General features: G+C 45.4%; 1 protein-coding gene across 1 annotated transcript in view; it reads right to left on the bottom strand.

Annotated features, from left to right (window-relative positions):
- Nucleotides 1-20,523: 20,523 nt before the first annotated feature.
- KIAA1549 (KIAA1549 ortholog) overlaps nt 20,524-27,904 on the bottom strand; it is an 84,047-nt gene continuing 76,666 nt past the window's right edge. The window contains exons 17-19 of the mRNA XM_047763239.1: nt 26,892-27,052; nt 24,345-24,490; nt 20,524-20,906 (exon numbers count right to left, since the gene is read on the bottom strand). Coding sequence (XP_047619195.1) covers nt 20,652-20,906; nt 24,345-24,490; nt 26,892-27,052 — 562 coding nt within the window. The 3' untranslated portion in view covers nt 20,524-20,651. The remainder of the gene's footprint in view (nt 20,907-24,344; nt 24,491-26,891; nt 27,053-27,904) is intronic.

Below are 27,904 nucleotides of genomic sequence, written 5' to 3'. Positions count from 1 at the left end.
CAAATAAACAAGCTAACTTTATATCTCATGCAGCTCAAGAGAGAGAATAACAGACAAGACCTGAAGTTAGCAGAAGGAAAGAAATCATAAAGATCAGAGCAGAAATCAATGAAATAGAAACAAAGAAAACCATAGAAAAGATCAATGAAACAAAAAGCTGGTTCTTTGAAAAGATCAACAAAATTGATAAACCCCTAGCCAGACTTATCAAGCAAAAAAGAGAGAGGACTCAAATCAATAAAATTAGAAATGAAAAAGGAGAAGTAACAACGGACATCACAGAAATACAAAGGATCATAAGAGACTAGTATATGCAACTGTATGCCAATAAAATGGAAAACCTAGAAGAAATGGACAGATTCTTAGAAAAGTACAATCTTCCGAGACTAAACCAAGAGGAAATAGAAAAGATGAATGGACCCATCACAAGAACTGAAATTGAAACTGTGATTAAAAAACTTCCAACAAATAAAAGTCCAGGACCAGATGGCTTCACAGGCGAAGTCTATCAAACATTTAGAGAAGAGCTAACACCTCTCCTTCTGAAACTATTTCAAAAAATTGCAGAGGGAGGGATACTCCCAAACTCATTCTATGAGGCCACCATCACCCTGGTACCAAAACCAGACAAAGACACCACAAAAAAAGAAAACTACAGGCCAATTTCACTGATGAATGTCGATGCAAAAGTCCTCAACAAAATACCAGCAAACCACATCCAACAATACATTAAAAGAATTGTACATCACGATCAAGTGGGATTTATCCCAGTGATGCAAGGGTTCTTCAATATCTGCAAATCCATCAGTGTGATACACCACATTAACAAACTGAAGAATAAAAACCACATCATCCTCTCAATAGACGTGGAAAAAGCCTTTGACAAAATCTAACACCCATTTCTGATAAAAACCCTTCAGAAAGTGGGCATAACGGGAACCTACCTCAACATGATAAAGGCCATATACGACAAACCCATAGTGAACATCATTCTCAATGGTGAAAAACTGAAAGAATTCCCGCTGAGATCAGGAACAAGACAAGGATGTCCGCTCTCACCACTACTCTTCAACATAGTTCTGGAAGTCCTAGCCACAGCAATCAGAGAAGTAAAAGAAATAAAAGGAATCCAAATTGGAAAGGAAGAAGTAAAGCTATCCCTATTTGCAGATGACATGATACTATACCTAGAGAATCATAAAGACTCTGCCAGAAAACTGTTAGAGCTCATCCACCAATTTGGCAAAGTCACAGGGTACAAAATCAATACACAGAAATTGACTGCATTTCTATATATTAACAATGAGAAAGCTGAAAAGGAAATTATGGAAACAATCCCGTTTACCATCCCATCCAAAAAAAAAATAAAATACCTAGGAGTAAACCTACCTAAAGAAACAAAAGATCTATACTCTGAAAACTACAAGGCACTGATGAAAGAAATCAAAGATGACACAAATAGATGGAAAGACGTGCCATGCTCGTGGATTGGAAGAGTTAATATTATCAAAATGACTATACTACCCAAGGCAATCTACAGATTCAATGCAATCCCTATCAAATCACCAAGGACATTTTTCACAGAACTCAAACAAAATATTTTAAAGTTTGTTTGGAAGCACAAAAGACCCAGAATAGCCAAAGACATCCTGAAAAAGAAAAATGGAGCTGGAGGAATCAGGCTCCTGGACTTCAGACTATATTACAAAGCAACAGTCATCAAAACTGCAAGGTACTGGCACAAAGACAGAAATATAGATCAGTGGAACAGGATAGAAAGCCCAGAATTAAACCCACGCACCTACAGCTGACTAATCTATGACAAAGGAGGCAAGACTATACAATGGAGAAAGGACAGCTTGTTCAATAAGTGGTGCTGGGAAAACTGGACAGCCACATGGAAAAGAATGAAATTAGAACACTCCCTAACACCACACACAAAAATAAACTCCAAATGGATTAAAGACCTAGATAGAAGACCAGACACTATCAAACTCCTAGAGGAAAACATAGGCCAAACACTCTCTGACATAAACGACAGCAGCATCTTCTCAGATCCACCTCTCAGAGTAATGACAACAAAACCAAAAATAAACAAATGGGACCTAATCAAACTTCAAAGTTTCTGCACAGCAAAGGAAATCCTAAACAAAACGAAGAGACAACCCACAGATGGGAGAAAATCTTTGCAAGTGAATCGACGGACAAGGGATTACTCTCCAAAATTTATAAACACCTTCTGTAGCTCCATACCAAAAAAACAAACAACCCCATCAAAAAATGGGCAGAAGATCTAAACAGACAGTTCTCCAAAGAAGACATACAGATGGCCAAGAAACACATGAAAAGATGTTCAGCATCGCTCATTATTAGAGACATACAAATCAAAACCACTCTGAGGTACCACCTTACACCAGCCAGAATGGCCAGCATCCCAAAGTCTACAAACAAGAAGTGCTGGAGAGGGTGTGGAGAAAAAGGAACCCTAGTACACTGTGGGTGGGATTGTCAATTGGTGCAACCACTGTGGAAAGCAGTATGGAGATGCCTCAGAAAACGAAACATAGAACTACCATTTGATCCAGCAATCCCACTCCTGGGCATCTACCCAGAGAAAATCATGACTCGCAAAGACACGTGTACTCTAATGTTCATTGCAGTACTATTTACAATAGCCAAGACATGGAAACAACCTAAATGTCCATTGACAGAGGAGTGGGTCCAGAAGATGTGGTACATACACACAATGGAATATTACTTAGCCACCAAAAAGAACAAAATACCAGCATTTTTTGCAACATGGATGGACCTAGAAACTATCATGCTAAGTGACATCAGCCGTACAATGAGACACCAACATCCAATGCTTTCACTGACATGTGGAGTCTGAAAAAAGGACAGACTGAACTTCTTTGCAGAACAGATGCTGACTCACAGACATTGAAAAACTTATGGTCTCCAGAGGAGACAGTTTGGGGGGTGGGGGGATGTGCCTGGGCTGTGGGATGGAAATCCTATGAAATCAGATTGTTATGATCATTTTACAACTACGGATGTGATAAATTCATTTGAGTAATAAAAAATTTTTTTAAAAAAGAAATTAACATTGACTTTTTGTTGTTTCTTTCTAGTTCTCTGTTCCGGGAGAGGCGTCTGTCATACCCACATCTCATCCAGCACCAATATGCACAGCATTCCCAGTCTTAGATACTGAATTCAATTTATTGAATTCAATTTTCTCCCAGGTCTAAAAACAGTATTGCTATTGATTTGTCTCAGAGTTAGCAAACATTGTCTCAATGTTTTTTTAAAGGTCAGCCATGAATGAAATTCTAGGCAGCTGTGCATTTTAGCTGAATTAATAAATAAAACGTACTGCCCTGGGCAGAATTCTCCCGCCTTCAGATATGCCAAGATTTTGCCAGGATTGGGGACCTGGGGAGAAACTGTTTGATTCAAAAGAGCAAATCTGATGGATCTTTTTGGAACTATGATGGGACCTCAGTGTGTTTTTCCTGGAAATGAACCAAAATGCAGCTTCGACAGGTCAGTTCTCAAAGTCTGTCCTCGCAGTAAGAACAAACAACAGAGTGGACCACGGGACTGGATGACAGCTGTGTTCCTTGCTCAGAGGGTGTGAAAACCTCAGACATTGTGACCTACGAAGCTTATATTAAAGCTATTTCAGACCACTGTTATTCTGTCAAACACTGGAAAGTAAATGCCAGGGATGCAGGGGGTTCTAATAATTTAAAAATCATTTTTAATATTTTAAATAATTTTTAAGGCACTCCCATTGTGGCTCAGTGGGTTAAGACCCAGACTAGTATCCACGAAGATGTGGGTTCGATCCCTGGCCTCGCTCAGTAGGCAGAGGATCCCAAGTTGCCATGAGCTGCAGTGTAGGTCACAGATGAGGCTCAGATCTGGTGTTGCTGTGGCTTGGGTGTAGGCTGGCAGCTCCGATTTGACCCCTAGCCTGGGAATTTCCATATGCCGCTGGTGCAGCCCTAAAAAGAGAAAATAATTTTTGCAGACTTGATATATGACTGCAAGTGTAAAATTTTCCAGGAGACAAATGGAACCTCCCAGAGGCCACAGCATCTCCAAGTTGCACTCAGAGATGTGGATAAAGCCACGCGGAAGGCAGCCAGCTTAGCAGGAGCAAACCAACCTGTCGCCCCCAGCTTCTCAAGCCCATTCCCTTTGCAAAACCCTGGGCTGGGGGTTGGCGAGGGGCCAAGTGGATAAGCTCTGTGCAAGGCGAGGAAGTTGCCTGTAAGACAAGTCAGATCCATGACGGTCTGAGGATGACAAAGTTTTTTTCTTTTTTCAGCTTCCCTGAGGTGTGATGGACAAAAATTGTGTGTTTAAAGTGTACCATGTGATAACAGTAAAAAAATGTTTTGCCCAGAGACATTTAGCGTAACATGAATGTTATCTACATAAATTATTTTTATGTGCATCTGTGGGTTTCAGTGAAATCCAAGCAGATGCCATGAGTTGATCAAAGTCACATGGGTTTAAGGAGCTCAGCTCGGATTAAAAACATTAATAATAATAAATCGGATCCTTTCCAGGCTTGGAATGCTCTGCATTAAAACCTCCTCAATAAGACTGCCTGGGATACTGGGTCAATGTAGTGAGACACAGAATCAGAGTTGGAAGGGATCTTAGAGGCCAGTATATTCCATTTCCCTCCCTCTCTCTCTCTCTCTCTTTCACACACACACACACACACACACACTTAGCTACACCTTGAGAAAGATGACCTGGCTTCGCTTGGTGACTTCTAGGAAATGATGTTCATTACACTATGAAAAAGCCTTTTAAAATTCATATGGATTGAGGAGTTTCCTAAATGGCTCAGCAGGTAACGAACCTGACTAGGATCCATGAGGACATGGGTTCAATCCCTGGCCTCACTCAGTGGGTTAAGGATTCAGCAATGCCATGAGCTGTGGTGTAGGGCACAGATGCGGCTTGGATCCCTTGTTGCTGTGGCTGTGGTGTAGGCCGGCATCTACAACTCCAATTGGACCCCTAGCCTGGGAACCTCCACAGGCCGTGGGTACGGCTCTAAAAAGACAAAAAAAAAAAAAAGTGACCCAGAGAATATATATTGACTCGGGACATCTGAAAAATAATTGATAACATGACAAGACTTTTTACATCCATTCAGACCACGCACCTCAGGAATTTCACTGCTAGGAATTTTTTTCTAAGGAAATAATCTGAAAATTAGACAATTTATACACAAAAATATTTAGCACACTGTTATTTCACAAGAGTAAAACATTAGAAACAACCAAGTGTTTAACATTGGGAAATGGCTGAATGGTGGTAGGTCCACAGAAAGCACCATTATGCACAAAAAACATGAGCCGCTTTGGTCATGGGAGGATGTAGAGCAAGACTGCAGGGCGGAACGAGTGCCTCACCCCACCAGGCGGACACCCTCATCTCCAAGCCTCCAGACTTGCCAAATTCAGGCCATGTTATGAAAGAACCAGAAATTCTTTGTCGAAGCATGAAAGGAAACAGGAATGCCAGCCACAAACCTTTACAAAGAAACCAACGCCATCACGTTGCTAAAGGAAAAGATGTGTTTCGTAAAGAAATTAACTCAGACGCACGGAGGCTAGAGGGTAAATAATGAATTGCACGAGAATGTGGGGGGGGTTATGTCTATTTAGACATAGAATGATGGATAAAAACAGGTTTTTAGTGACATGAGAAAATGTTTATGACAGTGCTCAAGAAAGAAAACAGGACAGAAGACGGTACCTAGAGCCTATGCCCCTCAACTCGGTAAAATAAGCAGCGTAGGGAGGAAGTTCTCGTTGTGGCTCAGTAATGAGCCTGACTAGTATCCATGAGAATGTGGGTTCGATCCCTGGCCTGCTCAGTGGGTTCAAGGACCCCAATGTAGCTCCGATTTGACCCCTAGCCAGGGAACTTCCATATGCCACAGGTGCAGCCTTAAAAAAAAAAAAAAAAAAAAAAAGAGGCACAGGGAAAAGCCTGAAAGGAATTCTACCCAAATGTTGCGAGCTGTTTGAAAAAGCTGTATAGTGACCGCACGCAACGCTATATACGGGAACACGTATGTCTGGGTGGCACGTGTGTTTGTATTTAGCTGTGAATTGACCGCCACCATGCCTTGCAGTTTCCATGTAAAGAGCTTGAAACTTTGTTAGAAGGAATTTTTGCCACCTGTGAAGCAGCGTGTCGTTATCTGCAAGTGGACTTGGATTAGTCATAAACATATGTCGCAAACTCTAGGGCAACTGCCTTCAAAAAAAAAAAATGAAAACAGAAGTAAAATTGATAGGTTAAGAGAGGAGAGAAACAGACTGATATAAAATATTCATAAAACTAGAAGGCAATAAAAGAATGGAAGACGAAAAACAGACACCAAGAGCAAGAATGAAAACAGTAACAAGCACGGCAAACATGTGCTGAATCACTTTATGTATTTATTATTTTTGACTTTTTGTCTTTTTAGGGCCACACCCGCGGCATATGGAGGTTCCCAGAGTAGGGGTCTAATCGGAGCTACAGCTGCTGGCCTACACCACCACACCACTGCCACAGCAATGCCAGATCTGAGTCACATCTGCGACCTACACGCAGCTCACAGCAACACGGGATCCTTAACCCACTGAGCAAGGCCAGGGATCGAACCCTCGTCTTCATGGATACTAGTTGGATTCATTAACCATTGAGCCATGATGGGAACTCCCCAGAATCACTTTAAAGGAGAATGGTCTAAATAAATCAAAGAAAAGACTATCGGAATAAACAGAAATAAAAAACAAGACCAACTATATGTTTCTATAAGAAACCCACTTTAAATACAAAGATGTAGATTAAATGCAAAGAGATGGCAAAAGATACACCATGCTCGAGCAAATCAAAAGAAAGCTGGTGCAGTTATATTCATTTTAGACAGTGCAGAATGCAGAGAAGGAAATTTATCAGGGAAAAAGAAGAGCATCATTATAAAATGATAAAGCATATTTTATCATTATAAAATGATAAAGGGGCCAATTTTCCAAGACAGTATTTCAATCCTTAATGTGTATACTCTTTTTTTTTTTTGTCTTTTGTCTTTTTTGTTGTTGTTGTTGTTGTTGCTATTTCTTGGGCCGCTCCCGCGGCATATGGAGGTTCCCAGGCTAGGGGTCCAATCGGAGCTGTAGCCACCGGCCTACGCCAGAGCCACAGCAACTCGGGATCCGAGCCGCGTCTGCAACCTACACCACAGCTCACGGCAACGCCGGATCGTTAACCCACTGAGCAAGGGCAGGGACCGAACCCGCAACCTCATGGTTCCTAGTCGGATTCGTTAACCACTGCGCCATGATGGGAACTCCCTTAATGTGTATACTCTTAACAACAGGGCAATAAAATGTGTGAGGCAAAAACTGATAGAACTGCAGGAGAAACAGATGAATCCCCTGTTATCGCTGGAGACTTCGACACCCCGCCGTCGGTAACTGACAAAGCCAGCAGGCAGGAAATGAGGTAAGGACACAGCGGAAGGGAAGGGCACCACCCACCAATGGAACTTAACTGACATTTATAGATGCCTCCCTCCAACCACAGCAGACCACACATCCTTCTCAAACTCCCGTGGAAGATGCGCCAAGACAGGCCGTATTCTGGGCCATCACAAATTAAGAGAAGAACTACCCCTGTGTCGCGCGGTCCTTCTGTTAGCTCAACTAACAGATTCTATTAATCTGACTCTATCTTTCCAGCCAGGGAAAATGAAGCAGAATTTGTCTTTACACAAGCACAAAATTAGACCATTTCCTATGAAACAGTGTTCTTGCTACCTAAGCTAATAAATGTAAAGAAATGGTAACAAGGTCACTTGAAATTAATTTTCCTCCACAGCAGAAAGGCTGTTTTTGCATCTCTACGGACTAACCTGAATCCAGGCTGTGTGGGGCTTTCCCTCCTTACACCACAGGACAATGGCCCTGCTCCTCTGAGCATCTATTTCCCCGCCACCCTCTGAATCCCAGCCTCTCACTTACTTCTGCCTTTACTCCATGGAACATCCCCGTCAGCACACAACAGGTCTGTTACCTGCAATTTTAAGGTTGCCAGATGTAGCAAATGAACATATAGACAGCTAGGTGCATTTGAGTGTCAGATAAAAGCAATATTTTGGAGTTCCCATCGTGGCTCAGTGGTTAACAAATCTGACTAGGAACCATGAGGTTGTGGGTTCGATCCCTGGCCTCGCTTAGTGGGTTAAGGATCCAGCGTGGCTGTGGCTGTGGTGTAGGTTGCAGATGTGACTCAGATCTGGCATGGCTATGGCTGTGGCTGTGGTGTAGGCCGGCGGCTGTAGCTCCAATTATGCCTCCATATGCCTCGGGTGCGGCCCTAAAAAGACAGAAAGACAAAAAGACAAAAAAAAAAGTAATATTTTAGTATGTGTGTCCCATGCAATATTTAGGACATGCTTAAACTGAAAAAAGTCTTCCTTCTTTATCTGAAATTCAACTTAATTGGGTTCCCTGTAGTCTACGCAGCAACCGTGTATTGTTCACCTACAGCCCTGCTTTCCAGGTGTGATCCCGTTTCTTCCCATCTCTTCCCGGCAATGTGTCTGAGAAAGAGTCGCCCTCCTCCTCACTGGCTCATGAGAGTCTTGGAAAAGAACTGAGTGGGCTGGGAGGCCTCAAGGCTCGAACATGCGGTCCTTCTGCTGGAGGACATGGGAGGGACAAGCTTCGTGCCATGGGGGGGGTCCTCACATGTGGCTGATGGCGATGACTCCTAGGGGGTGGCTTTTCTGTGTTGACCTACGGAGATAACTGCTAAGTTCTTTCTCGTAACTTGGCCAAGAACACCATATGTCTTCCAGAATACCATAAAGGAAGCCCATTCCCTTTCTCACGATGTCACTTAAACGTGTGAAGACAGCTTTACCTCCTCCCAGCCTTCATTCCCCGGGGGGACGCTTAGTTTCTTCATTTCTTCTTTGAATGACACGGTTTCCGGTCCTGACATTCTGGCTCCCTTTTCCCCAGTCTCTCCACCCAGTTCGTAAGCATTCCTCTCAAACTGGGGCACCTATCTTCTTCAAAGAACCAGCCTGGGAGATAGAAATTCTTAGAGGGCAATATATTTCTATTTATAATGCCTACGTCTGGGTTGTTCCCCAAACATCCCCAGTGTTCCTAATGATCCGTAACACATCAATCAGATCTTTTTCTAGGTCCTGTCAGACCATGCCCCCTTTATCACATATGTATATTATAGATTCTCGAAATCGACAAGTAGGGCTTTAAATTTATTAGGAATAAATGAAACTTTGTTGAAGCCTCTTGCTTGTGTTGTAGCCTGACAATATCGTTTGTGATTTTGATTGCCACACATCACAATACCACCCTTCCACATTCTGAGGCGTATCAAATTCAGTCTCTCTGCACCCACTGATTCGAAGAGCACACTCACCCTAACTCCTGAGGTCCAGGGAGGGGCCAGTAACCTCCAGAAGACAGAAACCTCAATTATCCAGAAAGGGGTCGAGGCAAGGTCACGGGCCATGAGAACTTGTCACGGGCCAAAGCCCACTTTTGACCCTCCAGAAGGAGTTGAGATGCTTCTGTTGGCCCATCCATCAAGAAGTGGGGTGGAGAAGGTGAGCAGCCAGGGCAGGAAATGCATTATGGGCATTTGATGTGTAGGCCTAATTAGCCAGTGAGAGTTCCCCTTGTGGCTCAGTGGTAATGAACCTGACTAGTATCCATGAGGACGCAGGTTTGAGCCCTGATCTTGCTCAGTGGGTTAAGGATCCGACATTGCTGTGATCTGTGGTGTAGTTTGTAAACGTGCCTTGGATCTGGCATTGCGGTGGCTGTGGTGTAGGCTGGCAGCTGCAGCTTTAATTCGACCCCTAGCCTGGGAACTTCCATATGCTGCTGCAGGTGCAGCCCTAAAAAGACCAAAAAAAAAAGAAAGAAAGAAAGAAAGAAAGACATTAAGGCAGACACTTTTCTCAAGGGTCTCCCCTCAAGGCAGTCTGTGGGCAGACATGTTTAAGTTACCTGCATTAAAGCCAAAGTCTGGAAACTCTACTTAAAAGAGAAACATGCACCCACACGTTCATTGCAGCTCTATTCACAATAGCCAGGACATGGAAACAACCCTAATGTCCATCAACAGATGACTGGATTTGGAAGATGTGGTATATATACACAATGGAATACTACTCAGCCATAAAAAATGACATAATGCCATTTGCAGCAACATGGATGGAACCAGAGACTCTCATCCTGAGTGAAATGAGTCAGAAAGACAAAGACAAACACCATATGATATCACTTATAACTGGAATCTAATATCTAGCACAAATGAACGTCTCCTCAGAAAAGAAAATCATGGACTTGGAGAACAGACTTGTGGCTGCCTGACTGGTCAGGGAGGGAGTGGGAGGGATCGGGAGCTTGGGCTTATCAAATACAACTTGGAATAGATTTACAAGGAGATCCTGCTGAGCAGCATTGAGAACTATGTCTAGATACTACTCATATTGCAACAGAACAAAGGGTGGGGAAAAAAATGTATACATGTAAGGATAACTCGATACCCTTGCTGTACAGTGAGGGAAAAAAAAAAAAAAAAAAGCCAAAGTCTGGAAATGGAATCTCACTTTCTGGACCTGCTCTCTCTATCCATGAAGTCCTCTATTCCAGCTACGAGTATCCCTCAGGGGAGGGTCCCTGCAAAATTCCATGACCTGTGTCAAGAGGTCAATCAGGCAGTGCCCCCCCCAATGGAGCAGAGAATTAGGCACGAAGGGGTGGGGTTCTCAAGGTCATGGGCACCATTTTCCTCCAGTAGCTGAGGATTCCCAGGCACCCTCCCCCCACCCCACCCCACCCCCGCCCCTCACTTTCTTTCCAGATTACATCCTGTATCAATTCTAATCCTTTTGCCCTCCTCCTGACCTTCCCCCACCCCTGTATACTCTGGAATCTAAGTCAACAGCTTATGATAAAATCAATTCGAAAGTGCATCATCCTGATCAGTCCCGTCACTTCACAAGATTAAATTGGTTGAGATTCTTTATTTTAAAAATTTTTTATTAAAATTTTGATTGCAGTATCTGATGGTGGAATTATAGTGGAGTTTATTTCCTTTTTCATTAATGTGCATTTTGGCCAAAAAAAGTAAAAAAAAAAAAAGTTGAGGGTTAATAGACTAGCTATTAGTAATATGATGTTCTGATTTAAATTTGGGTAATTACTTTTTTTTTTTTTTTTGCTTTTTAGGACCACACCCGCAGCATATGGACGTTCCCAGGCTAGGGGTCAAAATGGAGCCGTACCTGCTGGCCTACACCACAGCCACCGCAATGCAGGATCCTTAACCAGTGAGGCCAGGGATTGAACCTGTGTCCTAGACAGGTTTGTTATTGCTGAGCCATGACAGCAACTCCTACTTACATCTTTAAAAGACAAACAAACAAACGAACTTTACTCCTAATTGTGTATCAGATTTGTCTTGCAAGGAATCCAAACAGAACAGGGTCAGGGAAACGTAACAGTGTCTAAACACATAACAGTCCTTGGGCTTCAAATCTGGGCAGTTATTTCTCTCTCTTGTAACTTTACGAATTTCTAAAGGGAATAACTACTTCTGAATTCTGCTAAAAATAGAACATCCCTGCTGCTCTTCAAAAGCAGTCACAGTGCAGAACTACTCTGGGGAGGAAAGACCAACATTCATTTGTACTGAAAGTGAGGCAATTCCATTTCAGCTTTTAAGCCATTCTTTTCTTAACTCTTTGTACTAATGTTTTCTTGAAAAGAATCTCAGCATTATAAAATGAATGAAATGAAAGAAACCACTAATTTGGGAGTTTTTGTCATGGCTCAGCAGTAACGAACCCAAGTAGTATCCATAAGGATGCAGGTTTGAGCCCCGACCTCGTTCAGTGGGTTGAGGGTCTGGTGTTGCCATGAGCTGTGGTGTAGGCCAGCCCCTGTAGCTCTGATTCGACCCCTATCCTGGGAACATGCATATGCCAGGAGTACAGCCCTAAAAAGACAAAAAAAGAAATCACTAATTTGAGGTATATCATCACATCACAGAATCAAAATCGAAATACCACACTAATTGGTATTTCTCAGGTACTGACATAACCACCCATGTCCCACAGTCTCTAAAAGCAACTTGACCAAAGGAGTCTGAGATACATTCCACTACACGCTTCTGTAAAGCTATCTTTTGGCACAAGTACAACAAAGAGTAGTTTCACTACATGAATATGGATTACCTAGACTTGTGTCTATAATTTTGTCAGACTCTCAACACACACACACACACACACACACACACACACACCACCTCTATTTATTCCTCCAGGAGGGAGTAGCCAGAAAAGCGAGGGAGACCTTTGGAGGCAGAAAGGCACTAGATAAACAGCACACGGTCCAACAACAATTAAATCGTTCCATTAACTCGCTAATCCAGGCCCTGGACCAAAGGCTTTCTCTTCTTGTCATTGTTTCTTATTTGCTTTTTACCTTAAGCTGTCCTGGCAGGTGCAACGTGGAAGAGGAGAAAGAGGGACAAGAAACGCCAGTTAGGGTTTCAGCGCACATTCCCGTCAATGCAGCGGTCAGACGCTGAGGGTGGGACCAGCCTGGGTCTCGGCTCCTCCTCCCAGCCCCTTGTTCTTCTACCGTTTTGAACCTTTCTACCTTCAGACCATACGCTATCTCTGAAGGAAATGAGGTGTACCCGTCAATCTACAGGTTTCGTTTTGAACCTAAAGTATATTAAAACATAATCGAAAGCTCAGCCATGACAAGGAAAGAAATAAGGGCATTTGCAGCAACACCGAAGAACCTAGAAATGATTATGCTGAGTGACAGGGGTCAGACAGTGAGACACCGACGTCATATGCTCCCACTTCCACGTGGGATCCAAAAAAAGGACACAATGAACTTCTTCGCAGAGCAGATACTGACTCAGACTTGGAAAAATGTGTGGTTCCCAGAGGAGACAGGTTTGGGGGGTGAGGGGATGAGCTGGAGGTTCGGGATGGAAATGCTATCAAACTGGGTCGTGATGACCACTGTACAGCTACAAATGCAGTAAAACTCATTGAGTTGAAAAGACATACTATAAAGACATACTAAAACTACTGTAGTTATTTCTTCAGCTATATCTAAAATACTAGAGTATCTGGTCATTGTGTATAAATACGTATGTTTTTAAACCCCTTTATTCTTCTCTCAAGGATTATTTTTCGGTTTTGTTAAATGTGCTTAAATTTTCCTATAACCCGTTCTCCTCCTGTTTACCAGGTTTTTTTGGCCACTCCCCAGCATATGGCGCTCCTGGGCCAGGGCTCAGATGCAAGCCACAGTTGTGACCCATGCCACAGCTGGGTCAAAGCTAGATCCCTAACCCACTGTGCTGGGCCAGGGATTGAACTTGCGTCCCAGCGCTCCAGAGACACCATCAACACTGTTGTGCCACACGGGGAGCTCTTATTTGTTCAACCTCTTTATTTTATTTTTCTGTCTTTTTGCCATTTCTTGGGCCACTCCCTCGGCATATGGAGGTTCCCAGGCCAGGGTCAAATCGGAACTGTAGCTGCCAGCCTACGCCAGAGCCACAGCAATGCAAGATCCGAGCCGAGTCCGCAACCTACACCACAGCTCACAGCAACGCCAGATCCTTAACCCACTGGGCGAGGCCAGGGATCAAACTCGCAACCTCATCGTTCCTAGTCGGATTCATTAACCACTGAGCCACGATGGGAACTCCTGTTCAACCTCTTTAAACAGCTGAAACATTTTCTTTCAGGTTTCTTCAGTGGCCTAATTTCCTCTAATGTTTAGGTTCAAATTCTGCTTTTGGTTGAGCCTGAGAACTCTCCTTCATAAAGGCTTATTTTCTGTCAAGATCTGCGATTGTTGTTTTTTGGCCACACCTACAGCACGTGCAAGTTCCCGGGCCAGGGATCGAACCTGTGCTGCAGCAGCAACCCAGGCCACTGCAGACAACGCCAGACTCTTAACTTGCTGCACCACAGGACAATTCTGAAACTTGCAGTTACTAACGGTGGTTTCCATGTCAGCAGGAACTGGCTGCCTTGAGAAGAATGGCAGGTCCTGGATGCCCAGAGCAGGCTCGTATCAGTCTCTGCAGGGGCCTACAGGCTTTATTTCTACCCGATTCGTTAAATTTTCAATTAATTTTAGATTGAGAGGAAAAACTGCAAAAATAATGTGTTTCGGTGCACCTTCTATGCAGCTTCCTCTAAGAAAACCAAAAGTTTTGCACAATACAACTAACTACACTAGAGACGTTATTTGGATTTCACCTTTTTTTTCCCCACTGATAACCTTTTTTTTTTGGTGTTGCTCTTGTTCCAGAATCCTGTCCAGGCTTCATTTCATTCCTTTGTCGTGCTCCCTTGCGTTTCATAGCTCCTTTTGCTTTTCTCAGGTTCAAGGGTTTTTTTTTTTTTTTTAATTTTCTTGAGTTTCATCAACAACTCCAGGTTCGTCCTATTACCTTTCAAGACGGTACGGATGTCGCTCTTCCCAGCGATCTTTCCAGCTGTAGTCCTAATCGTTTAATTCCAAAATGAATCTGCCCTTAGTGGAAGCCTCAGTGTTAATTTGCGGGAAGTGGAAAAGCAGAACAGCGAGTAGAAGGGAGGGCACCGACCAATGTCAGTGACCGCAGTGCTGCAAATCCCACACACGCAAAAGACCGCTTTCAACTTAATTCCTGGGACAATCAAAGGACGAGGTGTTCTCGTGAGAAACACCCAAGTCCGAGAACAAAAACTCTCTCATTCAACATGCACATTTTACAAATGAGAGAAAGAGCACGGGTGCAAAGGAAATAAACAAAATATCACTTGACATCAATTCAGAGCATTTATTGACATTTCCATTTAAAACGCTAGGAAAGCTGTATAAATTGTAAACATGGAAACCAAACACTTGGATAAATTATCTCAAAAACTCTACAGCACATTAGAAAACAGTGCAGCTAATTGAAGGGTAGAAACATAACCGACAAAGAGAAGGGAGGGTTCGATTACTACATCATATACCCATACTGAAATTTAAGGGCCCGTCTGAGACCAGCAAACCATGATTGTCAAGTTCAAGTTGCAGGATTGAGGCCAAGAGCAGCCTCAATTTACTCTGCATTTCGTACATTAACACACATAACCTAGGAACAAGAGTGCAGGGAGAGTCAGAAGAACATGGATCGTGACAAAGTTGGAGGAAACAAGGGGCCGCTCCCAGAGCGGCTAAGCAGGCTTTCGTGCAAAGGTGAGGTTCGCCCCATCTCCACGCTCCCTAGATGATGCCCCGGAGGCAGCAACACTGAGCTCCTGCTGTCCTTTTCTGAAAGGAGCCCTGAGCCCTCCGCTGCTTAGAGCAACTGAGCCCACTGCTGGAGCCTCTGTTCCCCCAGTGCCTTCTCCCTGCCCCCCATCTGCAGGAGGAACAGCGCAGGGAGCCTGGCTAGGACCTCGCCCTGTTCTAGTCCCACCTTGTACACTTAGGGAGTCAAGCTGTGAAAGTGTGAAGTCCGGTGGGCATGAGAAAGGGCTGTTCACGCTGCTGCAAGTGCTCCAGGAAGAGGTCGTGGAATCGGGGACCTCGAGACTCAAATCACTGCCATTTTTCCCTCTGTCCTTTCTACTTATCCCTTTCTAATTTTTTTTTCTTTCTTGTCGTTTTAGGGTCGCACCTGCGGCACATGGAGGGTCCCAGGCTAGGGGTCAAATCAGCACTGTCGCCACTAGCCTACACCACAGCCACAGCAACACCCGACCCAAGCTGAGTCCGCAACCTACACCCCAGCTCACGGCAACGCCGGATCCTTAACCCACTAAGCGAGGCCAGGGATGGAACCCGAGTCCTCATGGATGTTAGGTTCATTTCCACTGAGCCACAACGGGAACTCCATACTTATCTCCTCTTTCTTTAAATGTGAAGTAGCCCCAGAGCAGAAAACCTCAGAGGAAGGAGGAAAAGCGAAGAGGCTGCACGAGTGTCTACCCTGTGGGAAAGTCATCCGGGCGGGACATTCCGCCTTCGTTCCCCTGCTCGCTGGTTCCCAACTCTGTCTCATGTTTCCAAGGCATGTGATATTCTTCTCCTGAATGCCAATGCTGCTGCGTGTTGAGAGCCACTGTCAAGTGCACTGATCCACACACAGCAGGGGATGAGGATCGTACCGTGAGGTTTCGGTTTTCAAGTCTCTTTCAGGCTCAGAGAAAGGAGTCCTGGTTTAAACACTGAAAATCACCTCCAAAGACATCAAAACCCACCCAGCAGGCACACACTCCTTGCTCACTAGGTAACAAACGTCAGCCTCGTGTGGGGTATGAGCGTACTACCGCAGGTGGGCACACCATCCCCACTCACCTGTTGTAAGAATGTCTGTTACGGTGCTGGGTTACACGTAAAAACGAAGTTCAGGTTACCGTCCCATAAAAACGTGTTTTCTGTTCAAATGGCCTACGTGCAGGTGCAGAAGTGAACTTCCTCAAGCTCCTGCCTGAGGCAAAGGGGGACAAATGGACACGGGCTTTGAGGACTTGCTCTGGAGGTAGAAATGAAATCATCGGCTAAAACATCCACTGTGAAAGCGGCTGCGATACCGGAGCCCCTCCCCACCCCACCCCCCCACCCCCGAACCCGAACCAGCTTCCAACCGACAAATTCATTCGTGTCTAGGACTCTCACATGAAAAAGGATAGAGAGATGTATTTAATGATTAACTCCTGAAATACTGCAAATGCAAATTAGTGTCCACAGGACTGGTTTGGTCACTGGAACACTAAGAAGTTGCATGAACGCAGTACATACCGACCCTGTACACAGTTCAACAGGAGGCTCATCAAGCACAGAATTACCTGCTTGGGCCCACAGCCTCCAGGCGTCCCTTCACCTGTGCTCTGCGTCACAGGCCTCGTGCCCTGAAAAATCTGGTTGGCAAAAACCGGCTTCGTCTGCTGCTCAAAAGCCACATACCACCGCCACACAAACACGCGCTGAAATCCAATACAATTTGGAGGAAAACGTATAGGTAGCTGTAAAGAAGTCAAATGTATTTATTTATAACCCACTATGCTCCACAAAGGATTCAATGTAGCCGAATGGCTGAGCCCCAAGATCTGCTCCAAAGCAGCGGAGCTCGGGGGAAGTCTCACTGTTTTCACAGGCGACATCGGTCCTCCCGGGGTTCCGGGTATGCGCCCCTCCCCTCCAGAATCCATCTCCTCCGCTGCAGGCCTTCCTCCCAGGTCTGGTCATTTTCTCCCTGTAAGACTGCGACTGTATCTGTCCTCAAGGCATCACGCCCTCCTTTTATAAAACTCCCTCCATGGTGCACACGGGATCTTGTCTCCATAGTGTAGCCAATCAGGAGCAAGGTTATTTCCAATGGCAGCTTCACCCATTTTCCACATCCTTCTCCAGGCCCGCTTCGGCTCTTCTCACACCATCTCATCATGCACCTGGCAAGCGCCCGTCATCGTTGTCATGGTTGTCGTCCCTAAAGTCATTTCTCACACTGGCTTCTTTCCACGATCCCGATGTTTCCAAATGTGCAACCTCCATTTCTCCTCCTGAGCACCTGATGCACTGATGCACGTTCAGCATATTCTACGAAGTTTCCACCGCGTTATTTTTCCTTCCATCTTTTATACCCGTCCGTGTTGTCTGATTCAGATTCTAAGATCTCAGAAGGCAGGGCTCAGGCTGGTGCCAGAAACAGCAGAAAATCAGGAGCAGAAAGATGCATAATAAATACCATTTGAAACGTAATGATGAAGGAAGTGAATTTAAAGCAAAACAGGAGGAGGAAGCGGAGTCACACAGGGCCTCTAGGTTTGCTCTGATATTATTCTCCATTTTCACAGTGCTGTGTGCTCCCTCCTCAAGGGACATTTGCACACGTGACCACATCTGATTCTCGCAATGAGAAATCCTGGGGGGGGGGGTTTGCGCAGGGGAGGCCCGTTCTTATTTGGCTGAGGGGGGGATGAGGCTCGGAGAAGCCACCTGACAGTCAGTGAGTGACAAAGCAGATTCTGAAAATGGTCATTTCTCCAAATAATCTTCTCTCAAATTCTGATTCCAACGGATAGCTTGTTACTCACCACTTCGAACTTTTAAAGTAGGAAAAAAGAACAGACGTAAAAATTAACTTTGCATTTTGCAGTGTTTCAATAAATGGAACTCCAAAGCCCCATGTGACCGCCCCAAGGTCCTTGTGTTGAAGTCAGCTGCTCGCTGAGTGTCTGAAGACCCCTCTGGGCTGGTGTTCCCCACGACAGCTAGTCTGTTCTGAGTCTGGTGATGGTAAAACTGAGTGCACGAGTGTGCACGAGTGTGCACGAGAGTGTTGAGGACCCCACGGACCTCCTCACACCCAGCACACACCACCGGTTGTTTCTTATCTGTCATCTTTGGTCTTGGTGTCGATTCAAAAGTGTATCGGTTCTAAGAATAAAAATCCAGGCAGAATCCCCTAACATCCGTTTGAAAAGGCATCAAAACCGCTGCTGCAGCCCCAGTGGAAACAGAGGCCTGTCTCTGCTGTGTACTAAGAGGCAACCAACTGCGTACCCTGTGTGTGCGGACCCGTGGGACCCGAAGCAGGATGGGGAGAGGGCCCACACTCACTCCATCAGCTGTCACACAATCTGAATTCACGCGAAGCTGTCCGTGATAGATTCTGCTCGGGTGATGGAGATTCTGAAGTGCACATTCCGGGAACCTGGTATTTTTGACTGACATGCAAACAGGAGTGGGGAGGTCTGGTATTCAACCAAGCCCGGGAGGTCAGATATCAAGTCCAGACAGGGGTCTTCGCTCCCACGCTTTTGGGCCGTGTGGGGGGGAGGCGGGGCTGAAAAGGAGTTCCATTCCTTTACCTGACATCCTCTAGAGACTTGTCCCCTGGCACCCCTGCCCCTTTCAGAGGAGTAATCATGAAAAATGGCCACATTTCAACTTCCCAGAACCAACATTTCCTGGATTCTGAGACTCTGAGTCTATACAACAGGCTTAATTTTGGAAGGGCTGAAACCTGATTCTGAATCTCAATGATTACACGCTGGGAACCTATTTTTTTAGCCGTTTCAGGGGTTTTAAAATCAGACACAGATACAGAGTCTAATTAGCCAGGGCCCCACATTCTGCCTGTGTATCTGCTATTAAATTAAAAGTATGAGTTGCTCTAATAAAATCTGCTGTTCTTCTTCATTTTGCTCAGGAACCGGAAGACAGAACAGCCCTGGGTACTCTCTTCCTTACTCTGCTTCGGGAAGTAGAGAAATGTACCCTTCGGGAGTCAGTCTCAGGGAGAGGCGGCCTCTCTCCACCAGGCCCAGAGACAGTCGCAACAGTCACGCAGCAGAGCCACGCACAATACACCCAGTGATTAGAAGCAACCCCCTCATGGTCTCAAGGCTCTTCTTTCCTCTCTTGATTCACTGCGAAGAGACTGACCAGGACTCCGCTTTGCTGAACACAGGGGATGCGCTCACCATGAGTGTATTCACGGACAACCAGCCAGTGGTCCTGGGATTTTTTTCTTTTTTTACATAATAATTTTTGCTCATGTATGATTCCTCATTCAAACATAATGGGGGAGCAACTCATCAGCCAAGTGCAAGGATTCACTCAGGACCCCCTGAAAGCTTCATTCTATAGGACTGGCCTTGACAGAGATACGCACGCCAATGAGAGGCCACCGGTAGTTGCATGAGCCAATGAACAAACCGCAAAGACAATTAAGAATGTAAATCTAAACTCTGATATGTATTTTGAATAACCAAATAAATATTAAGCTTTTTCTCCCATGCAGGGAGTTTGTTTTTTTGTTGTTTTTTGTTTTTTTCTTTTTTTCCTTTTAGAACAAAATGAAACCGTCAAGCTTTTCTTCCATTGAGAAAGCCAAAGTTGCATTTCACGGACAAGGCTAAGGGGCTCTTGGGGCTGTAGCACCAGAAATAGAAGGAAAACGCAGATGATGGCTTCATTTGGAATCGTCAGGCTCTACAATCTATCATTTGGTTTCTCACGAGTAGCTTTTTAAATTCCCAGTGGTGGTATTCTTGTTGTTAATATTACTATTAAAATAAGTTCCTATGGAGGAAAAGAGGGAAATCAAGCTGTTAAGAAAATGTCTTCAAATCTCTCTTCTCAGAAAACAAAGCAGCAGGTTCATCGTACAAACCAGTCTGAATCACATCTTCCCACGGAAACACTCGATCCCCCTTTAACCCCTACACCAGCTACACATGGTCATCTTTTGCCTTTTAAAAACGAGACTCACAGTCACTTCATGAGCTCACAATCGTGCTCTGTCTTTCGTGAAGTGCTGCTGGCTTTTGGCCAAAAGTACAGAAACGTCAAAGTGGTCACAAAAACTGCCAACGTAGAAAAAGCATGACAAGCTGTCACGTGACTTATGGCATCTTCTAAAATTGCAACCTGCTGCCTTCCTCGGGCACATGGCCCCAGGAGATGCTCGTCCTCTGACAAACACCCGCCCGGCTGCTTTCCTTCCAGTCTTGCTTCCACAGGAAGCAGATACTTGGCAAATGCGGGAGGCGAGGCCGATCAGCTGTGGAAGTTCTGCACGGCGCTCTGCTTCTGCGAGAGCCGCAGGAGCTCCTCGCGGATCGCTTTGATGAGCGAGGCCGAGGAGTGGCCGGGCTGAAGGTCTTCCGTGGAGCTGGCGGGGTAGGCCAGCCCGGCGCCCGGCAGCCCCCGGGGCGGCAGGTTCCCGGGAGGGGCGGAGGGCTCCCGGCCTGAAGTCCTTGGCGCCTGGAAGAGCGGTGAGGACGAGTACTCCTGATGGCCGAGCACGTGTGTCTGGAAAACACGGCAAAGGTTACTGCGCGTCCCTCGGGAAAACGGGAGCAAAGATCAGGATGCAAACGGGCAGCAGGGGTGCTCTGCCCACCTCCCACCCGACAACTCAGGGCCTCCCGGACTGCGGTGCACAATAAAGAGACCCGCGAACTTAACGAGGGCCAAGTGGACACATGCTTAAAGGTGGACAGAAAGATGAACGCACTGTCCACCCAACTGGAAGGGACCTGCAGGGCTGGACAGGGATGGAGACAGGGGTGCCCCACGGAGCGGAAGGGTCGGAAAAGGATACTGTGCAAAGAGAGAAGCAGATGCTGCCACGCAGACCAAGGGGAACAGCAACTGCTTTTGCTCTGCATCCCAAATGCAAGGAGGGCGTGATGAGGGCACAGGCTGGGCCCACGGGGCAGCCAAGCGATCACAGTCACTCCCCATTCTGTCTGTCCGGCTGCCTTTCTTTGCGTCTGTACGTAAGTGCTCTGGAGCACCTGTGTTTTCAAAAGTCATCTGTACTGACACTGTCATAGTAGAGACGACCTGGGCATTCATTTGACAAGAATTATACTTTTTAGTAATTTTTTTTGTATTTCTCTCAGTGAAAAATCTGTCTTTGCACACACACACACTCACACGCACTCACACACACCCCCCATCTGCAGTTTCTCTTGTGCTAAGGGCAACCTGATAGGCTGGTAAACATGACATTGAAGCCCTAGAATGATTTCTACATTTCACTTCTCCAAATCGTGACAAAGAGGCCCCTGCAAAGGGAACACTGGATTTGACAGGAAAACTTGAAACACTTCATGAAAGTAAGCTGGGCAGAGAAACAGCAAACTGTCAGCAAATGCAACGCAGAGACCTGACATTATAACAATGCATCTTTCAGGGGAGAATTATTCTAAAGCAAGAAGATTATTCTCTCCTCTAGAGGGGAGAAACTATTCTAAAGTGAACTTCCTTTCACGGAGCAAATGCATCCAGCCACAAAAGGAATTCAGTGTATCTTATGGAAAGAAGTGAAGTGCAACAGAAGTTGAGGCACAGTGAAAAGGGTAACACAAAAAGTATTTTTTTTTTTTGGCTTCTTTTTTTCAAATTCATCACTTCACTCCCCTTGGATATGACGTTCTTGAGAAACACAAAGGAAAACATTTATAGGAATTCCCTGTGTCCATATTGATGCCACTCTTATAAAGGAGTGATTAGACTGATTAAAAACCCCCCAAAAGATGGTGTGTGTCCCCGATATTGTGCCTGGCACACAGACCTCTCCTCGGGTGGCCATAATGGAAAGGACATTAACAAAGCCACAATCAGGCTCAAACGGTGAGCAAGCACGTCCATAAGCTCATGGATATTCACACAGAGATCACCCCAAAGAGCGAGTCCAGATGTTCACGTTCACATTCACTGCTTCAAAGACAAAGGGTGGTTGCCTAGAGGAACCGGCGAATGAGGAGCTAGTGTTTCACGGTATAGCTTCAGTTTTACAAGATCAAAAGAACCATGGAGACGGATGGTGTGATGGCTGCATAGTATTATGAATGCATTTAAAACCACTGAAGTATACACTTCAAAATGGTTCAAGTGCTAAGTTTTCTGCTATGTGTGCTTTATCGTAATTGGAAAAAAAATGGGGAGAGGCGTCATAAGGTCTCTGAGCAGATTATCTGTAATAAATATTGCTTTTATTATTTTTAAGTGGTTTTGTTTTTATGGCCATGGCCGTGGCATGAGAAGTTCCCAGGCCAGGAATCAAACCCATGCTGCTGCAGTGACAATGCCAAGTCCTTAACCATCAGGCCACCAAGGAACTCCTATTTTTAAGTTATTTTTTAAAACTCACTACTCCAAGCCTGACATCTCCATCAAGAAAAAGTATATACTTTCCCAAATTTCAAGGCCAACACTCTCCCACTCTGAGCAGAGAGAATCTACCATCTAAAAACTACAAGAAAAATATACATTTAAGGAAAAGAAAGTGAGGGAGGTTAAAATTTTATGTAAGCTTTCTCTCAGCAAGTGGTGCTGGGAAAACCAGACAACTGCCTGTAAATCAATGAAACTAGAACACACCCTCACACGATGCACAGAAATAAACTCAAAATGGCTTAAACACTTAAACGTAAGACAAGACACCATAAAACTCCTAGAGGTGAACACAGGTAAAACATTCTGTGACATCTACTATACAAATATTTTCTTAGGTCAGTCTCCAAAGCAATAGACATAAAACCAAAAATAAATCAATGGGACCTAATCAAGCTGACAAGCTTTTGTACAGCAAAGGAAACCATAAAAAAAAAAAAAAAAAAGACAACCTATAGAATGGCAGAAAATAGTTTCAAATGATGAAGTCTAATCTCCAAAATATAAAAACAACTCATACAACTCAACAGCAATAAAACAAACAACCCATTTGAAAAATGGACAGAAGACCTGAATAGACATTTCTCCAAAGAAGACATATGGAAAAATGCTCAACATCACGAATTATCAGAGAAATGCAAATCAAAACTACAATGAGGTACCAATTAACACCAGTCAGAAGGGCCATCATTAATAAATCCACAAATAACAAATGCTAGAGAGGGTGTGGAGAAAAGGGAATCCTCTGGCACTATTGGTGGGAATGGAAATTGGTACAACCACTGTGGAAAACAGTATGGAGGTACCTCAGAAAACTAAATAGAGAACCACCATAGGACCCAGCAATCCCACTCTTGGGCATATATCCAGACAAATCTTTCCTTGAAAAAGACCCTTATGTTCAGTGCAGCACTATTCGCAATAGCCAAGACAGGGAAACAACCAAAATGTCCATGGACAGATGAGTGGATTAAGAAGATGTGGTGTGTGTACACAATGGACTACTACTAGGCCATAAAAAAGAACAAAATCATGCCATTTGTAGCAACATGGATGGAACTAGAGACTCTCATACTAAGTGAAGTCAGAAAGAGAAAGGCAAATACCATATATCACTTATATCTGGAATCTAATATATGGCACAAATGAACCTTTCCACAGAAAAGAAACAAACTCGTGGACTTGGAGAAAAGACCTGTGGTTGTCAAGGGGGAGGGGGAGGGGAGGGAGGGGGGTGGGCTGGGAGTTTGGGGTTAGCAAATGCAAACCATGACATTTGGAGCGGATGAGCAATGAGATCCTGCTGTACAGCACAGGGAACTATGTCTAGTCACTTGTGATGGAACATGATGGAGGGTAATGTGAGAAAAAGAATGTGCGGATGACTGGGGCCCTTTGCTCTACAGCAGAAATGGACAGAACACTATAACTCAACAATAAGAAAAAAAAATGTTTTTTAAACTTGATGTAAATTTACAAAGAGTTGCGCAAAGCAGAAGCAGCAGCAGCTACACTAAGTGCTTACGTCTGAATTCTCGACGATGATCCCAGCCCAAAGATACTCACAGCCTCTCTCCGGCCGGCTTCATCCTCCCCGTAAGACGGCCAGCCTGGTCCCCCGTACTGACCACCTCTGCCTGGTGGGATTTCCACTGGCTGAGCTCCGATTCTGCTGGCAATTCCCACCTGAGTCAGGTGCTGGATCTGGGAGCCTGGAGGGACACAGGGAGGGGTCTGGTCAACAATGCAGGGAGCAAGGCTGCCCCGGGAGACACTGCGGCTCGGACCACGGCAGTCCCTTGGGGATACCAGCGCTGTTCACACAGGGCACCAATTCCACCTCCAGAGGAGGCAGTTCCTAAGAAAAACAGACGCGCTTCTCGGTTCGTGGGCTTTGACTTCCTTTCAGAAAGGTTGCCCATAGTGATGTTCGCATTTTCCTGGCCAGACATCAAAGGGCTGAGAATAAGTGGCCTTACAGAGAGCCCTTCTATCCATTCCTGCAGAGGCCACAAATAAAGGTGATCTTATTTATTCAGAAGAAAGGGGTGAAAAGCTTTGGAGCCAGAAAGAACCTGAAACCTGCTGGCTCCTTCTTGCTTGTGGCTTCAAGACTCACAAGGGGCTGAAAATACAATGTGCTTCCCCCGCCACCCCCCACCATTAACAGGCAGAGCGTGTATGGTTTGTGTGTGTGTGTGTGTGTGTGTGTGTGTGTGTGTGTGTGTGTGTGTGTGTGTGTGTGTTTAGGGCCGCACCTGCAGCATATGGAAGTTCCCAGGCTGGAGGTCGAATCAGAGCTGTAGTCGCCAGCCTACACCACAGACACAGCACCTCGGGACTGGAGCCGAGTTTGTGACCTACACCACAGCTCACGGCAACACTGGATCCTCAACCCACTGAGCAAGGCCTGGGATCGAACCCATGTCCTCATAGATACAAGTAAGGTTCATTACCACTGAGCCACAACGGGAACTCCTGTATTTGAATTCAGGATGTGGAAGTACCTTTTTGTTACACTCAGACCATTTTCATAATTTAGTCATATCCTGATTAAAAATTTAAGACATGATGCCCGCCAGGCATCCTGATGGCAAAGGCAGATGGATTCTAGTGCTCATTCTACCCTTAGACAGGCCATAGTCTTCTGCAGACCAGGCTTTAAACAACACATTTTTCTTCCCCCATCGACTTCACCATATGAACACATCCCTATCCTATAATTACAGGCGGAAAACAGATCTGTAAGCGCTGTGAAAGACACCTATGTCCAAATGCTTAGGACCATCTAACTCATCTCTGCTCTCAGACTGGTCCCGCATGGGAGGTAAGGGAGGCAGCCCTCTCCACTGTCAAGTCTAGTCCCACGCCAGCTGCCTAAACAACAGCCTTTGTGAATCATACACATTTTTGAAAATGTACCCTGCAGGAGCACCTGCAGTTCCCAAAGATTCATAACAGTTCATAACAGTATGAAAAGTAATAAAACTATCCATTCTGTTTGCCTACCAGACATTGTTTGAACACATCCTGCAAAGAACTGAAAGGTGGCACCGTGTCCTTCCCATTTTCTAAAGGGTCAGACAAGGAACGAGGGAGAAAAGCTCCCCTTTGTGTTCAATCCTTATAGCAGCTGACATCATACTTCAGACCACAGTTCAGATTGCACCTGGTACCCGGCTTTATGCAATTAATGAGACAGCATGGGCTTCCCCATGATGCAAGTGGCCCATCACGCCCAGGAGGCCTGGATCTGTGCTCCAGCTCCGCCCATGACAAGCCCCACCACCCTAGACACCCAGGGACCACTCCCACTGAGCCTCCACGCTTCCCTTCTCAAAGGGAGATAAAAATCTACCACATGGTGGTATTTCATGGATCGAAAGACATAAAAAATAGGTCAAGTACCAAATGCACAGGAGGCAACCGGGAAATCTTAAAACTCCCCTTTTTCTGGCTCTGAGTTTGTTTGTTTTGCTTTTTAGGGCCACAAGTGCGGCCTATGGAAGTTCCCAGACTAGGGATTGAACTGGAGCCATAGCTGCAGGCCTAGGGCACAGCCATAGCAATGCAGGATCCGAGCTGTGTTTGCAACCTACACCACCGCTCACAGCAACATGGGATCCTTACCCGACTGAGCGAGGTCAGAGATCGAACCTGCATCCTCGTGGATACTAGTCTGGTTTGTCACTGCGGAGCCACAACAGGAACTCCTGTATCAACTTTTAGGGTCACTTATTACAAACTGGGAAACCACCTTCTTTAAAATAAATGCTTGTTTTAATGCTAGAGCAGGCACTCAGAAGTAGGTCTTTCCGTTTAAAGAAGACTTCAGAGCGTTTTTCCTGGAAGAGGCATGCTGTGCATTCCCGGTGAAGGGACCGTTTTTGAGACTCCGACTCAGGAACAAACTGGAGGCCGTCAGCCCTGGGATCACAGCCACCCTCTCCTTCCCCACCTCCCCTGCCCCACATCTCCACCAGGGTCCAAGGAACACAGCTCTCACCGGCGGAAGAGGCCGGTCCACGTGGGGATGCTGATCCCCCGGGCAGTCTGAAATACTCTCTGCAGAGTTTAGCCAAAAAGAAATGCAAGGTAAATAGCCACACATACCTGTGGTGCCCCCGACCGGCCGAGGCCGGGCCACTGATGGCCCCTCCTCAGAGTAGATCCCCCGGGCAGCAAACGAGGTGACTTCGGACGATGCCTGTGGCTGATGGGCCTCTGGAGGCACCAGCTCCGCAGACGGCAGCAAACTGGGGCCAAAACCTGGTCTGAAGGCAAAACACACCCCAGCATCAGGACCACACCTGCACTGGCTCTGCTATGTAAGTCCACCCTCAGCCTAAAGAATAAGACCTATTTGTCTATTGGCTTATTACCCATCTCCTCTTCTAGAACACAGGCTCCCTGAGGGCAGGGGCTCTTTGGATTTGCTCACTGATGAGTATCCAGTGCTGAGAACCATATAGTATATATATATATAGCACATATGCTGGCACATAGCTGATGCTTGACCAATCTATCAGATGGCTGAAAAAGAAAGGCTGTAGTTTAGAGACCCCAAGAGTGTGCAGCCCAAGTTCCAATGCCCATCATCACCAGCACCTGACTTCAGGGGTGATTCCCAATCCTGGCTGCCCATCAGGGTCTCCTGGGGGAGTCCACACCACACCCCAGAACAACTGAAACACAATCTCTTTTTTTAGTGTCAGTTCCCCAATACAATTTTTTTTCCTACTGTACAACAAGGTGACCCAGTTAACACATACATGTATACATTCTTTTTTCTCACATTCTCATGCTCCCTCATAAGTGACCAGACATAGTTCTCAGTGCTACACAGCAGGATCTCATGGCTAATCCATTCCAAAGGCAACAGTTTGCATCCATTAACCCCAAGCTCCCCATCCAGCCCACTCCCACCCCATCTCCTTTGGCAGCCACAAGTCTATTCTGCAAGTCCATGATTTTCTTTTCTGTGGAGATGTTCATTTGTGCCTTATATTAGATTCCAGATATAAGTGATATCATATGATATTTGTCTTTCTCCTTCTGACTTACTTCACTCAACATGAGAGTCTCTAGTTCCATCCATGTTGCTGCAAATGGCATTATGTCATTCT

Source organism: Phacochoerus africanus, chromosome 16 (assembly GCF_016906955.1).
Source record: "Phacochoerus africanus isolate WHEZ1 chromosome 16, ROS_Pafr_v1, whole genome shotgun sequence".
Taxonomy (NCBI): Eukaryota; Metazoa; Chordata; class Mammalia; order Artiodactyla; family Suidae; genus Phacochoerus; species Phacochoerus africanus.
This window is presented reverse-complemented; position numbering and strand designations above follow the sequence as displayed.